Source organism: Myotis brandtii, unplaced genomic scaffold, assembly GCF_000412655.1.
Source record: "Myotis brandtii unplaced genomic scaffold, ASM41265v1 scaffold216, whole genome shotgun sequence".
Taxonomy (NCBI): Eukaryota; Metazoa; Chordata; class Mammalia; order Chiroptera; family Vespertilionidae; genus Myotis; species Myotis brandtii.
Window position 1 is genome coordinate 1,814,782 of NW_005358092.1, and position 17,061 is coordinate 1,831,842.

General features: G+C 39.2%; 2 protein-coding genes across 4 annotated transcripts in view; both read left to right on the forward strand.

Moving 5' to 3' along the window:
* Window positions 1–656, forward strand: part of LOC102253378 — an 8,173-nt gene extending 7,517 nt beyond the window's left edge. Inside the window, exons 3-4 of the mRNA XM_014539400.1 lie at window positions 54–419; window positions 564–656. Coding sequence (XP_014394886.1) covers window positions 54–419; window positions 564–656 — 459 coding nt within the window. The remainder of the gene's footprint in view (window positions 1–53; window positions 420–563) is intronic.
* Window positions 7–17,061, forward strand: part of SPATA13 (spermatogenesis associated 13) — a 91,511-nt gene continuing 74,456 nt past the window's right edge. For all 3 annotated transcript variants that reach the window (XM_005865911.2, XM_005865914.2, XM_005865912.2), the window contains exon 1: window positions 7–419. The gene's annotated coding sequence lies outside the window, so the exon portion shown is untranslated. The remainder of the gene's footprint in view (window positions 420–17,061) is intronic.

A 17,061-nucleotide genomic window follows, 5' to 3' on the forward strand; every position in this document is an offset into this window, starting at 1 on the left:
CAGGCCCGCGGGGGCCCCACGTGGACGTGGAGACCGCGGTGTTTCCTCTCGAGGCCCAAAGCGTTGGTCCTTGCACCGGCAGCGCGTTGCCAAGCCCGACCGCCCAGGAAGCAGCGCGCAAAGACTCCCTTGAGCCAAAACCTGGCAGCCAGTTTACATGGGAACCCGAGCAGCCTACGCCTCTAAGGCCCACCGCCCCCAAGCCCCCTAGCCCCCAGAGCCCATCAGGGAAGGACCCCAACAACCTCAGCGCGCTGTCCCTGAGCTCAGTGGACAGTAACGAAAGGGCAGAAGGTCCTGTGCCCTTCCCGGATTTGGTGCCAGCCACCTGTGACAACGGCAGTGAGGACAGCGGGTCCAGAAGCCACCCTCAGCTGAGCCTCGGCGAGGCTTCGGGTCCCGAAGAAAAGGAGGAGGAGGTAAGGGCAGGGCAGGGCCCTCTTGTACACGCCCCGAGGCAGGACGGGTGCTTGGGACAGCGCCCCCTTCGTCCTTGCTGGAGGTTGCCCAGGTGCACACGTGCTTTCCTTGGCGTTTACTCTTTTTCTTTAACTTAACCACAGGAGCAGGCGGACTCTGCTGATTGTCCCACCATTACAGTTATTCTTGTCAACCTGCTGCTTACCACATTCAGCGGTCATCTTTATCTCTTTTGAAATGAATGACTAATGTAGGAAATTTCTTGGGATGGCACTTACCACACCATATATTCAAAAGATACTTATTGAGAACCAACTATGTGCTAGATTGGGGGTGGGGGTGGGGTAGTTGAAAAAGACCTGTCTTCCATTCCAAGCAGCTAATAGGGGCTCTCAAAGTTTTTATTTTTGATACATTTGTTATTACCCACATACTTCTCTTTATATTTTAAATGGTTTCTGTATCCTTTTCCACTGAGTGCATATAAATGAGATTCTTTGTGTTAAGAGACCATTACGAGTTCTAAGTCTGTTTTACTTCCTGGGAATGAATTAGAAATGTGCAGTTTGATACCTGTCAAGCCCTGAGCAATGCTGGTTCAAAGCAACTTTTATGATGGTTATTGAACTTATTTTTAGAGGAGAACATAAGCATCTCATGAATTGAATCAGCTAATAACTGTCAAGGCTACAAAAGCAATGTTCTTTTCATATCCTGTCAAGCCAGACAACTTACCTCACTGTATAATTTTCACTTTATAAATGCATTCGGTAATATTACCTTACAGAGCTGAAAGATGAGCAAATGCATTCATGTGTATATATTGCAAATTATTCTTCACATATATTTCTAGACTGTTTTACAGGTGTAAATTGGTGCTTGCCATAGAAAATAATCCCCTGGCAACTATTTCTTCCCCCGATCCCTAAAGAGGAACTCAGTTTTGGATTAATGCTGCTGATAAATGATTATGCTACATCTTTTGGAAGCTGGAGAGCTTTTGGAGTGTCCATTTAAAAAAAATCTTTATTGTTGAAAGTATCACATATGTCCCTCCTCTTTTATCCCCCCATTGATCCACTCCAGCCCGTCCCTGCCCCCCCCGCCCCAGGCCTTCACCACCCTATTGTCTGTGTCCATGGGTTTTACAATATGCATGCAAGGTCTTTGGTTGATTTGCTCCCATCTACCCACCCTCCCTCGCCTTCTCTCTGAGATTCCACACTCTCTTCCATGCTTCCATGTTCTTGGATCCACTCCGTTCATTAGTTTATTTTGTTCATTAGATTCCACATACGAGTGAGATCATGTGGTACTTGTCTTTCTCTGACTGCCTCATTTCACTTAGCATGATACTCTCCAGGTCCCTCCATGCTGTCTCTAAGGGTAAGAGATCCTTCTTTTTTACTGCTGTATAGTATTCCATGGTATAAATATACCACAGCTTTTTTTTATCTACTCATCTAATTGATGGGCACTTGGGCTGTTTCCAGATCTTAGCCATTGTAAATTGTGCTGCTATGAACATAGTGGTGCATACATTCTTTCTGATTGGTGCTTCGGGTTTCATAGGATATATTCCTAGAAGTGGGATCACTGGGTCAAATGGCAGTTCCATATTTAATTTTTTGAGGAAACTCCATACTGTTTTCCATAATGGCTGCATCAGTCTGCATTCCCACCAGCAGTGCACTAGGGCTCCCTTTTCTCTACATCCTCACTAGCACTTATCATTTGTTGATAGTAGCCATTCTGACAGGTGTGAGGTGGTACCTTGTTGTTTTAATGGTTTATTTTGCTTTCTTGTGCAGAAGCTTTTTATTTTGATGTATGGACAGTCCATTTTTTACCTTTGCTTTACAGAGAGACTTAGAAAGCAAAGCCTATTGCAGATGACTTTCAGATATACCAGTAAATCAGCCTGAAGGAACCCTGGGCAGCCAGAGCAGTGAGTTGGCATCACTTTGTGGACCTAGGTTTATATGAGACCTCAGGGCCAGTATGTCTTCCAGAAGTCTTATATATGAGCACCATTTGTTCATTTGCAGATTTCCAAAGAAGCCTTGTGAAACAGTTGTGAGGACACAGGACTCGCTGCCAGCTTTGGGAAGGCATTCCAGTGCTGCTAGCTCTGCTTTATGTAATTGGCCAAGACCTGAACCAGTCAGGGCTTCACTCCTTCCTGGTTGATGAGATGAAGCACAATTCCTTCCACCAGATACCCTGAACTGTCACACTGAGGGTTTGGGACTATCCTTCCCACCCCCCTACTTCCCATACATAAAATAATTTGCATAAGTCTAGAGGGTTTTTATGTTAAGGTGGAGATTTTATTTTTTGTTTAACAAAATTAGTAAATAATCATTAAAATATTTTATTCCTGAGTGCATATTAAGTGAATATATGCAAGGGTTAGTTTCTTTAAAAAAAAATTAATTTGGGAGGGAGAGAAACATTAATTTGTTGTTCCACTTATTTATCTATTCATTGGTAGATTCTTGTATGTGCTCTGACCAGGGATCGAACCCACAACCTTGGTGTATCGGAGCAATACTCTAACCAATTGAGTTACCCGGCCAGGGCCATGCAAGGGTTAATTTCTAACTTAGTTACTTCCCCAGTGATTTGATCAGGTATATTTGTTATTCTTAATTATATATGATTTAATTTCTACCCACAAGGGACCACCAAATATATAAAGCAGATAGACACAAGTTATTAAAATTCCATATATATTGATAGATAATTCTATAAATTTGCCTTAAGATAGTCATCACATTTTTAAGTTGTATTTATATCCTCAAAATTCTTATATAGCACATCAAGCTTCCTCTTGTACTTTTAATGTAAATGTCAAAAAGAGAAAAATATAATGATAATTTTGCCCAATTTTTATTTTATGTATTGGTGATCTTTAGTTTTACTTGAAGGGAAGTGCTTGTAAAATATAACCTAAAACTTTCTCTTATTCATTTATTTATTTATTATTTATTTTTGCTTAAACAACAGAAATTTATTTTGTTACAATTCTGGAAGCTAGAAGACCCAGACTTTCTCTTTTATTTTGACATTTAGAAACAAAATACAAACAAAATGAAACAAATAAAAACAAAAAACACCTTGAAAAATGCAAGAATTCCAACCTTCATGGGTTAAAAGCAGTTTTTATTTACCTTGTATAGCATTACACAAAATTAAATTTCAGTATATTGTATCTTAATGTATAGTGTTTTTTTTTAATGTATTGATAGTATAGTTCTGTTTTCATGTGCAAAGATCGTTTAAGCTGTGGCGATTATTGAGTACAAAAAGGTTGGAATCTGCATATTATGATATTTAATATATAATGTATTTTCAATAAGTGAGATTAATTTTTTATTTAAAATCTTTCTTTGTAACTAGCCACTCTAAAAGTGACAAAATATTTTTTTGAACTCTAAGCTGTTTAACACGATTTTATGTTACTATAAAAAGGATTTGGGAAATGTCAGGCTTCATTTATAAAGCATTGTAGAAACATCACCTCCTTAATGTAATACTTCTGCCACCTAGTGGTAAACTTTGTTGTGAGAACAAAGATCAATTGAAGGAATTCCTAAAATTGTTATTTGATTTAAACATGCAGTGTAGCATTTATACTTGTACATAGTGCTCCCTAAACATTATAAAGGTACAGGCACAGGAATTTAGTGTTAATGCTGGTTTTCCTACCCAGTCACGCAACAATGCCTTTGGCTGAATTGTGTCACGGGTAACGGGGTCCTGTCCTTAGTTATGCAGTATAGATTCAGTAATTCGTGATAGTGTTGAACTATGCCATAGATAGTGATTTCAACCTTTTTCATCTCATGACACACATAAACTAATAACTAAAATTTGGCGGCACACCACAAAAAATATTATATTTTGCTGATCTGACAAAAATATAGGTGTATTTTTGATTCATTCACACCAGAGAGCTATTATTGTATTGGCTGTTGTCATTTTTTTTATTTGACAGTCTAACAGAAAAGAGGTCAGTGCCTCTGACTAAATAGGTGTTGCATGGTTTAAAACTTCTTGCAGGACACTGGTTTGCTGCCATAGATGAAGCCCTTTTAAATGATGAGAATCCACTGTAACTCCTTCATAGGGAGCTTTAGTCTTTTGGTAAATGTTTCTAGTTTGGTAGGGATCTTGGTTCTGCCATTCAAAAGATACCTAGCATTGGGCAAACTGTTGAACTTTTGTTGGCCAAAATCTGTTCAAGGATAGAATGTGGAATAGCTTTATCTGCCTTGGAGGTTTGTCACAACTAAGAAAATTAGGCATGTTAAAAACTTAGCCTCGTGTTTAACACTGGCTGTCACTCTGTGATGATTACATCAGTTTAGATGATTTTTCCATCCTAGGTTGACCTGACTTCTTAAGATATGGGCCAGTTAAGGCCAGTTTTTTCCAAAACTGGTTTTTAAATGCCACTGTGTAATATAGCCTTAGGGGGGATTGTGAAGTTCTTCAATTAGTTTGACTTCACATTAATTTCTTTTAAATGCCTGAGAGATAGGTTTTACCATAACCCAGTCTTTGTATTATTTTAATAATGCACCAAACTAAATTTGTTAAGCACCTGCCAGGTATGAAACAGGCATAGTTCTATAAGGAAGAGTAGTTGATGTTGTCAAGGAAATTATAGATGAGCTAAGATGTGTCTAAATCACAGTAGAACTATGCAGAATGGATTAAATACCCCAAAAGAAGTAAAACCATAATGCTCTAGGATTTTGGAAGAGTTGTAGTTTTCACTCATGTACCAAGTCAAGGAAGACTTAATAAGGGTGATCAACTCTGATTTGAAGAAGGTGAGATTTTTGCAGGTAGTTATGGAGGGAAAGGTGGGGCATTTCAGTAGTCAGATGTACAGAGATTTTGTGTGATTTGAGAGAACAAGAAATAACATAACTTTATTTGGTGTAGGGAAATCGTCAGATGTAAGATTTTGTGTGATTTGAGAGAACAAGAAATAACATAACTTTATTTGGTGTAGGGAAATCATGCAAGTTAGGATGAAATTATCCAGATGATGGACACTCTGAAATTCCAGAGTTAAAGAATCTATACATTACTTGGTAACTGCCGAGGAATCAAGGATGTTTTTGAACAGAGAAGAGCCAGGCTCAGAACTGTGTTTTGGAGAAATTAATCCGCCACTGGAAAGAAAGGTAACCAGCGGGAACGCTATCAGGAATGTATTGCCAGTAAGAACTCAGAGGTAATAAGGCTCTGAAATAGAATATATAAGGAAGGAACAGGAGTAAATGAAACAACACATAATAAATAGTAATGTACCTTGTTCATTTATTACCTGGCTACTATATGCCAGACATAGGGACAAGAAAAAGTTGTGTGTTTATTTTTCTTTGTTTTTATTTTTTAATCCTCACCCAAGGATATTTTTCCATTGATTTTTAGAGAGAGTAGAAGAGAGGGAAAGACAGAAAGAAATATCAATGTGAGAGAAACGCATTGATTGGTTACCTCCTGCACATGCCTCAACCAGGGCCGGGGCCTGGGAGGAGCCTGCAACTGAGGTACATGCCCTTGACCAGAACCGAACCCGGGACCCTTCTGTCTGCAGGCCGATGCTCTATCCACTTAGCCAAACAACCGGGGGCAAGAAAGAGTTTTGTGTGTGTGTGTGTGTGTGTGTGTGTGTGTGTTTAAAGCTATTCTTATTTTCTTAGGTTCATAGTCTAATTGTTAGATTGGAATGTATAGAGATAATTATGATACAGTGTGATGAGTTTCTAATGAGGAATGTAAGAAGTAGCATGGGCGCTCCAAAGATAGGATTATTAACTCTGGGTGAAGAATGGCATGATTGGGGGAGGTCAATTGAGTGAGGTCTCAAAGATTATGGTGGGGGTATAGGGAGCAGCAGTAGAGGAGCGGCAGGGCCTTCCAGGCCAACTGTAAAGGTGGGGCATTTCAGTAGTCAGATGTACAGAGATTTTGTGTGATTTGAGAGAACAAGAAATAACATAATTTGATTTGGTGTAGGGAAATCATGCAAGTTAGGATGAAATTATCCAGATGATGGACACTCTGAAATTCCAGAGTTAAAGAATCTATACATTACTTGGTAACTGCCGAGGAATCAAGGATGTTTTTGAACAGAGAAGAGCCAGGCACAGGACCCTGTCAGCCAGAGGAGTTATCTAAGCTTCATTTTCCTCCCCTGTAAACTGGGAGTAGTAAGATACCTACCTACTGCATAGGGTTGCTGTGAAAATTAAATGAGGTGATACATGTAGAGTACTTAGCACTGAGCTTTGCAAATAATAAGTGTCCACAAAGAGGCTAATTTGTTGGGCTAAGGGAACTGCACAGGGTAGCTGGGTGGAGAAGTGAGAGATAAGATTGGAGAGATAGGTCTGTACATAATTAGGAAGGTCCTTGCTTGGACCTGTGGAGTTTGGACTTTACCCTCAGGCAGTAGAAACCCCAGGAGGTGTTTAACCAGGGACTATCGAGGGGACCAGCTCTGCAGAGAGGATGGGGAGGGCAGTGGCCCTGGGGAGAGACAGTGTTCCTCCGTAGGTTCAGAGGTAATGAAATCTGCACTAAGGCCATGGAAATGGAGAGGAGGGGATGATTCCAAAACGATTTCACAATTTATATTTTTAACTAGCATTTGAATGTTTTAGGAGAGTGAGAAGTCAAAGATGACGGGGTGATTGGGAGGATATTATTGTATTGGGATCAGTAATCAAGCCACAAAAACAATGGACTAGAGCTGAATTGGGGTTGTTATCCCAGCCCGCTAACCTGATGGCACCTTGTGGAAAATCACTTTCCTTTTCTGAGCCTCAGTTTACTTGAAAAATGTTTCAGGGTTTTATAATTTTCTCCCACAGGGATTCGTAGCTTTAAAATTGGTGGAAGCTATTGTACTTACAACGTTAAAATGGTGTGAGTGCTTGACTAGGAGGTTTCAGTTCTGTAGAATACAAATGGGGTGTTACTGCACCCGGGTGACTGGCATTCTCCTGAGGTGGTGGTTTTACCTTGCCCACTACTCCACTGGCTCTCATCCCAGCCTTGGAAAGAAATAGAAGGGGAATTCTGTGGCACCACAAGGTACAGTGTCTCTAAAATAAAGCGTCCTTCCAGCTGGCTACTGGAATAGTTCAGTGGGTGAGCAGGGACTAAATTGAAGCCTATTTTCCATGTGAATTACGAATTGTGGAGTTTTATGATGATGATGGGTACTTCATATGTAATGATAGCTCCAAGGTGCTATCTCGGTATAATTTAATGAGAGAGACAGATACATTGCATAATTTTGACTTTGTAGATTACTTAGACATTACTCTTTGGACTACTCAAATAGCTAGTTGGGAGATTCAGACAATTCTCATGAAGGTTAGATTTATTTCACAGAGCCATTCTTAGAACCATAAAGATGGGGTTGCATATATAGACAATAAATGTAGTGACCCTAGAAAGTCTGCCCAAGATTTTTTTAGGAGCTTTATTTAGATATAATTTACATAACATAAAATTCACCCATTGTAAGTCTACAGTTTGATGATTTTTAGGAAATTTGTAGAGTTGTGCAGCAACCATCACCGTCATGTAATAGAACACTTCTGTCATCTAAAAAGGTTCCCCATGCCCTTCTGCAGTCAGTTCCTGCTCCCACTGAAGGCCTTGGCAACTATGGATCAGCATTCTGTCTTGATGTTTTTTTAATGTAGCAACTCAACGATTGTTTGTAAATTTATGGAGATATGCAACCATCAAAACTATCTAATTTTAGAACATTTCCATCACCCCTGAAAGAAAACTCATGCTCATTTGCAGGCATTCCTTGTTCCATTCCTAGAATCTGATCTGCTTCTTGTGCCTGTAGATTATACCTTTCTGTATATTTCATAGAAATAGAGTAAGGTAATATATGGTCATTTGTGTCTGGCTTCTTTCACCTAGCATCTTTTTTTTCAAGGTTCATCCATGTTGTAGTAGCATGTATCAGTACTTCATTTCATTTTATGGCCAAATAATATTCAGTTGAGTGGATAGCCCATGTTTTGTTTATCTATTCATCAGTTGGTATACACTTGACTTGCTTCCACTTTTTGGCTGTTATGAATAATGCTGCTATGAACATTTACATGCAAGTCTTGTGGACATATGTTTTCATTCTCTTGGGTCAGTGGTCGGCAAACTCATTAGTCAACAGAGCCAAATATCAACAGTACAACGATTGAAATTTCTTTTGATAGCCAAATTTTTTAAACTTAAACTATATAGGTAGGTACATTGTTATTAACTTAATTAGGGTACTCCTAAGGCTTAGGAAGAGCCACACTCAAGGGGCCAAAGAGCCGCATGTGGCTCGCGAGCCGCAGTTTACCGACCACGGTCTTGGGTAGATAACTAGGGGTTGAATTTCTACATCATATGGTAATTCTATGTGTAACTGTAACTGCCAAACTGGTTACTAAAATAGTCATCCCATTATAGTCATCCCCAGCAATGTATTAGGTTTCCAGTTTCTCTGCATCCTTGCCAGTATTTGGTATTGTCAGTATTTTGAATCCTAGCCCTTCAAGAGGGTGTATATAGTGGTATTTTATTTTGATTTTTAAAATTTACATAATGAATATATATTTGTAAATAATTTTATAATTCTATCTAACAGCTATATGACAAATATGCATTTACATGAAAACAATAATTCTATACATATTTTTATAAGATGCTTTCTTTTTTTAAAAAAAATTTTTTTTATTGATTTTAGAGAGGAGGGAGAGGGAGAGAGAGATAGAAACATCAACGATGAGAGGGAATCATTGATTGCCTGCCTCCTGCACTCCCCCTACTGGGGATCAAGCCCACAACCTGGGCATGTACCCTGATTGGGAATCGAACCATGACCTCCTGGTTCATAGGTCTACACTCAACCACTAAGCCACGCCTGGCGGGCTATAAGATGCTTTCTTGATAAAGGACACATACAGGTATCCTCAAAATAATGATCCTTGAGTCACACAGCAATGGTAAAATCAGAGGTGGTGAGGATAATCACAATCTGAGTGAAGTGTTAAATTCTAAATAGCCCTAACCGGTTGCTCAGTGGTTAGAGCGTTGGCCTGCAGATTAAAAGGTCCTAGGTTCGATTCCATTCAAGGGCACGTACCTTGGGTGCAGGTTCCTCTTGGCCTGGGCCCTGGTCAGGGTGTGTGCAGGAAGCAACCAATCGATGTGTTTCTCTCACATCAATGTTTCTCTCTGTCTTTCCCTCTTTCTTCTACTGTCCCTAAAAATCAATGGAAAAAGATCCTCAGATGAGGATTAACAAAAACAACCCCCAAAAAATCTAAATAGGCATGTCGTAGAGTCCATTTAAAATTGTATGCAAGAAAGAGTATAGCCTGGCTAATATGGCTCTGTGGTTGAGCATTAACCTATGAACCAGGAGGTCATGGTTCAATTCCCGGTCAGGTACTGGGCTGTAGGCTCTATCCCCAGTAGGGGGAGTGCAGGAGACAGATGATCAATGAGTCTCTCTCATCATTGATGTTTCTCCCTCTCCCTCTCTGAAGTCAATAAAAAAATATATTTTTTTTTTTAAAAAGAAAGAGTATAGTAATATAAGAAAGATATGAGCAGTCTCACCATGAACATAATTATGACCTTAGGAAGCACCATATTCCCTAGGTCTGTTTTTTTCAGTGGCCATAGAGCAGCAGTTCTCAACCTGTGGGTCGCGACCCCTTTGGCAGTCGAACGATCCTTTCACAGGGGTCGCCTAAGACCATCCTGCATATCAGATATTTACATTACGATTCATAACAGTAGCAACATTACAGTTAGGAAGTAGCAACGAAAATAATTTTATGGTTGGGTCACAACATGAGGAACTGTATTTAAAGGGCCAGAAGGTTGAGAACCACTGCATTAGAGGGTCATCTCATCACCAGTCCGCTTGTTCCATCAGCACCCAAATATTGAGCTCAGTAGTATATTTCCTTAGCAATAGCCAGGGCTCCTTCAAAGAAGCTGAGTCCCTATTTGGGAGCTGGGGAAAATCAGGATGGCCTGAAGCATGTTGCTATGCCAGAAAACCAGGATTCTGTGAAAAAGTGCTGGGCTTTTGCTGAAAAGACAAAAGAGTCAGCTGAAAGGGGTCAGGTTGTGACAATGTGCATGTCACAAAGAATGGCTAGATCTACAGTTGTTGATCTACAAGTACAACCTGACTCGATGAAAAGCCATGAGTCCTTAATGATAAAAAGAAAAGTTAATATTATATGTACTAAAGCACACATATAAATGTGCAGTTACAGCACTAGCTATAATTCAAAGGGTAAAAATAGAATATTTTAGTAAGTAGGTAAGTTTGGCATATATGGGGTTCTATTTCCTTTTAAATTTTTTTCTATATTGATTTTTAGATGAGAGAGAGAGAGAGAGAGACTTGATGCTCCATTTATGCATTCATTGGTTGCTTCTTATATGTGCCCTGACAGGGAATCAAACCCGCAACCTTGGAGTATTAGGATGATGCTCTAACCAACTGAACTCTCTGGCGAGGCTGGTTATTTTTATTTTTATTAGCATTTCCCAAATGACTAGTGATGTTGAGCATCTTTTCATGTGTTTATTAGCCATTCATTTATCATATTTGGTGGTGTCTATTCAAATTGTTTGCTCATAATTTTACTGTATTTTTGTTTTACTATTGAGCAGTAAGGTTTCTTTGTATATTTTGCATACAAGTTCTTTATCTTTATCGGATATAAACTTGCAAATATTTTCTCACAGTCTCTGGGTTGTCATTTTGTCTTAATGGTCTCTTTTGAAAAGCAAAAATATCTCATCTGATGAAAATTTAATAATTTTTTTTTCTATTAGGGATTGTGCTTCTTGTGTTAGAGCTAAGAAATCGTTGCCTATCCCAAGTTCACAAAAACTTTCTCCTATCTTCTGGAATTATTATAGTTTTAGCTCTCACATTTAGGTATATGCTCCATTTTAGTTGAATTTTGTTTATAATGTGAAGTACTAGTAAAGAGCTTGGCTCATTTTTTGGCATATGAACATCTGATGATCCCACCTCCATTTGTTGAACTGTGGAATGTAAGTTTTCATACTCTCCTGGGCTCTCCATTTTCTCTGACAAAGATGCCCTGTAATTTCAATCACAAGAATTGAAATTACAGTTGGAGACATAATTTGAAAATATGCTATTAATTGTACTTTTAGTAAGTAAGTATTTCTAATGAAGTTAACATTGTGTTACAGGGACATCTGCTATATTGTCAGTGTTTTATAATATTCCCTAAGTAGCAACCCTGGATGCACATCCTTCAACAGACTTTTTCCCCCCAAGGCATGCTTTTTCCTCTGTTGAGACAAGAATCAGTGTGCTTTCGATTAGTCATCTTTGTGCTAGCTTATGTTTAGTTTCTCCTGAGGTGTTTTTGATTTATTTACTAGTATTTTCACTTTCCTTTTTGCAGGAGAAAAATTCCTAAATATAAAAAAACAATCTCTTGCAGAAATTTTATTAAATCATAAGAATGCAGGTCATGCATCTAAATGTGAAAGTTACCTTTTACTTTAACAACTGAGTTCAACATTTTCTAACTCAGTATTTGTTTTTTTCATTTATTTTTAAATTGCAGTAGACACACTGTATTATATTAGTTTCAGGTATACAGCATAGTGATTAGGCATTTGTATACCTAACAAGATAATCACTGTGATAAGTCTAGTATCACCTGACACTGTACATAGTTATATTATCAACTCTGTTCCGTATGCTGTACATTACATCGCCATGACTAATTTTATAACTGGAAGTTTGTACTTTTCAATCTCAGCCTTTTTTAAAAGAAATTTCCACTTGCTCTGAAAAGGTTTATGCTCATTATTACATAAACAGCTATTTCTTTTCCAGTAGAAAGTTTCAAAGTATTTCTGAATGGATGCTCAACATTTGATAGGCAACAGAACTTTATAAAATTAAAAGCTGCTTCTAAAATTCCTAAAAATGTGAAATCTAAAGAAAAGTACATACAGGTGTGATATAATTCTTGAACTTTACTGTGGCTCATTTCTTGAACAGTTTCTCTCTAGTGAAATGTCATCAAATAGTATTTTCTCATTAAAAACAAGCGGGGAGAGGGAGACAGAATTATATACCTACGTGAGGCCCAGTGCATGAAATTTGTGCACGGGTAGGGTCCCTAGGCCTGGCTGGTGATCAGGGCCAATCTGCGGGGTGACTGGTGAGGCGATCAGGGGGCCCTTGCTGGCACCTGCCTTGGCTGGCCTGGGGCCTGTGGGCTGGGGGCAGCTCCTGCGTTGAGCGTCTGCCCTCTGGTGGTCAGTGCAGGTCATAGCGACTGGTCATTCCACCGGTTGTTCAGCTGTTCGGTCAATTTGCATATTTGGTTTTTATTATACAGTGGGGCCTTGACTTATGAGTTTAATTTGTTCCGTGACGGAGCTTGTAACTCGAATTACTCGTATGTCAAATCATTAAAGTGAACAAGTGAGACACGTGATGCTGGGCTGATGTTGTGGTGTTCACTGTGACGTTCACTGCGCCAACTAGCGGTGGGGTATCTGAAGCTGGCTCGTAACCCGAATTTTAGCTCGCAACTCAAAGCAAAAAATTGGCCGAGCGACGGCTCGCATCTCGAAAAACTCGTTAGTCGGGACACTCGTAAGTCAAGGCCCCACTGTATAGGATATACCTAAGATCCTAATTTTTATAGGTTATTATAATAACCATTTGTAATCAAGTATAAATGACATACTGTATCATATTATTAAGCTTTCTAAAGTATATGAAATATTTAAATGCAATGATATGAATAGTGTATTTGCTGGTTTCAGTATTCTCTTATTTAGTGACTTGTTTTACTTTGTAGGTAAGAAAGTCATAATAGACCGTACTGAAGTTATACAGTACAGAAAAGTGTAGTATCAGTATTCTTTGGGGGAAAGAAACTGATGCCAGTTTGTATGTTTTTCTCCTGGTCTTTTTTTTTGCATCTTTAGCTTCTCTGTAATAATTAAGATCACAGAGAATCACTTTCCAGTTGGGAATCACTTTCCAGTTGGCTCAGTGACACGCGTTCAGTTTGCCGTGTCTGCCATGGTTTAGTTGGCAGAAGGGCATACAAATTGCCACATGTCACTTTCTAAACGGAATGTTATCCATGTTTCTCCTGCCAGTGACAGTCTAGGGACAAAACAGCAATTTGGAATGCTTCGTTCATGTAGAATGATCAGAGTAAAGGCGAGGGTGAGGGGGGAATGATGCTCAGGTTGGTTGGAGAGGAAAGAGTGCTAAAGCTTGTAACTTTCTAGGAAAACAGCATCAGTGTGCTTCTAAAATTTCAGCCGTCAGTGCCAGCATTTCTGAGTGGTCAGGAAGGTCCATGGTGTAAAAATAGATGGGCTTTGTGGGTAGGGCTTCCTGAGTTCAAGTCCTAGTTTCACTACTAGCCAGCTCTATCCTTAAGGAAGATACTTGGCCTACTTAAGCCTCTTTAAAGTTTAAGTTTCTTTAAAAATGGAGATAACAGTGCCTACCTGGATTAAATGAAATAATGCATATGAGATACTTAAATTCCTGGAACATAGTAAATCTAATAAATGTTGACTTTTATCATAATCTTAATTGTTGTCATCATTAAAAGTACTGCATTTGGTTAGATACTCCAGTATAGACCAATTAAACTTTGCAGAATTAATCTTCTAGCCAGTTTCTCAAAGTTTGGAATGAAGACCATCCAGGGGGCAAGCTAAAGTAGAGATCCCTGAGCCCCAGCTGGAGCTACTGAATTGGAGTCATTAGGGTGGAGACCCAGTAGTCTGGACTTTTAACACACAACCCAGGGACAGTCTTTTTGCCACACTAAAATTTGAGATCTGCTGTCCTGGCTTTGCTTTATTATGTTACACAGATATTAAATTGTTTTAAAAATTGAAAGCAAGACCCTCCGCCAGCAAAAACATTACAACTCACTTTTTTGCAGTGGTCTGGAAATGGACCTCCAGTATCTCCAAGGTTCTCCTGCATTAAGTGTTCTGTATTTTTGGTGTGGCCACTTCTCTTCCAGATCTGTGCTACCCCATCCCCCCCCATCCCGATAACTCTTGAGTTAGAAAACAGAGACATTCCTGAAAAAGTTAAAGATAGCTTGTAATTCTCTTTTTCCCCTTGAACTATATTATCAATTGAATATGAATTTCTACAGAAGTCAAACAAAATTTCCTTGGCAAAGCAATGAAATTTAAAATTTTCAAGCAAGAAATGGTGGAATACAGCATTTGGTCTGAAATATATAGAGGAGCGTGATCCCAGCAGTTGCTCTACCCACTGCTGGGAACTGGAATTTTACTAACTCATTTGGAAATTTGAAGGATGTAATTATCTCTTAAAAATCAAGGTGTGGATAGTAGCTGCTCACACTTATAGGATGCTTTCAGCCAATACAGGTCCTTTGAATCACACAGCCACCCAGTGAAGTAGGTCAGCAGTTTTGGATTTGCTTTAAAACAGTAAACTGAGGCTTTGGAGGGTTACAGGACCCTTCCAAAGTCATACAGCTGATGAGTGGCAGAGCTGGGCCTAGAGCCAAGTCTCAAAATGGGAAAGAAGTTCCAGAAACAGCATCTGCTTGGTATCTAACACTCAGAGTTAAATTCTAACAATCTGCGAGTTTCCTGATCTTTGGTGGACCCTTAGCCTTTTAAAAAAATCTGTGCAATAATTAGAAGTATCTAATACACACAGTTTTGAAAATAAATGAGATGGGATCTGTAAAGGCCATATATCAAATGGTGGTATTGTAGTGGTTTGATAAGTTTCCATTCCATTTTCCCTTTTGACTCCATGTCCAGCATTCTTTCTACTATGCTTGGGCCACGTTCTACTGCAGTTGGTTCCTGCCCAAACCAGAGTCCTTCCTCTTCATCTTTTGACTACCTGGGATCCGCTAGGCAGCTCAGCTAAAGAGCTTCACTCCCTTTCCTGGAATCTTCTGTTGGTGGTTCACCTGGTGGCCAGGAAAGAAAGTACTGTGGACAGAGCGGTGTGACTCCAGGGCCGAGCTTTGCCATTTCCAGTAGGTCAGTGCCACAGGTGGGGAGATAGGAGGCATGGTACCTTAATACAGTTTGTGATGATGAAGGTAAAGTATTTCAGTTCCATTCCCCAGTGTACAATATAAATTTTTAATATAATTATACCAATGTTCCATTGTATATTTGGCTTTATATCTTCACTATTTTTGTGGTATAAATTATTCATCTGTAATTTTTTTTACTGCCAAGTTTCGCATTAAACATTTTCAAGATATTTTGGAGCAGTACAGTTTAGATTCTGATATCCCTCTATGCAAGTAAAAAAGAAACATGACTGGTACTGTCTATTTTTCAGTTTTTCAGTTATAGTTTATATTGAATATTATTCTCTGTTAGTTTCAGATGCACAGAAAAGTGGTTAGCAATTCATATACATTACAGAGTGGTTCCCTCGATGCTTCAAGTACCCACGTGGCCCCCATACATAGTTATCATGATATTCAGTCAGTCTCTTCTTTATATCTATGAGTCTGTTTTTATTTTTTGTTTTACTTTGTTCTTTAGATTGCACATATAAGTAGAATTATATGGTATTTGTCTTTCTCTGTGACTTATTTTACGTAGCATAATATCCTCTAAGTCCATCTATGCGAGGGGGTGGGGAATCTTTTTTCTGCCAAGGGCCATTTGGATATTTAACATCATTTGCGGGCCATATAAAATTATCAGCTTAAAAATTAACCTGCTTTATTTGGTCAAACATTTAACTCACCCCTAATGCCTGGACAGGGCCAGATGAAATGATTTCTCAGGCCTTATGTGGCTGGAAGTTCCCCACCCCTGGTCTATGCTGTCACAAAAGTTAAGATTTCATTCCTTTTTATGGAGTCAAGTCTCAAAATGGGAAAGAAGTTCCAGAAGCAGCATCTGCTTAGTACCTAACACTCAGAGTTAAATTCTAACAATCTGCAAGTTTCCTGATCTTTGGTGGACCCTTAGCCTTTTTAAAAAATCTGTGCAATAATTCAAAGTATCTAATACACACAGTTTTGAAAATAAATGAGATGGGATCTGTAAAGGCCATATATCAAATGGTGGTATTGTAGTGGTTTGATAAGTTTCCATTCCATTTTCCCTTTTGACTCCATGCCCAGCATTCTTTCTACTATGCTTGGGCCACGTTCTACTGCAGTTGGTTCCTGCCCAAACCAGAGTCCTTCCTCTTCATCTTTTGACTACCTGGGATCCGCTAGGCAGCTCAGCTAAAGAGCTTCACTCCCTTTCCTGGAATCTTCTGTTGGTGGTTCACCTGGTGGCCAGGAAAGAAAGTACTGTGGACAGAGCGGTGTGACTCCAGGGCCGAGCTTTGCCATTTCCAGTAGGTCAGTGCCACAGGTGGGGAGATAGGAGGCATGGTACCTTAATACAGTTGGTGATGATGAAGGTAAAGTATTTCAGTTCCATTCCCCAGTGTACAATATAAATTTTTAATATAATTATACCAATGTTCCATTGTATATTTGGCTTTATATCTTCACTATTTTTGTG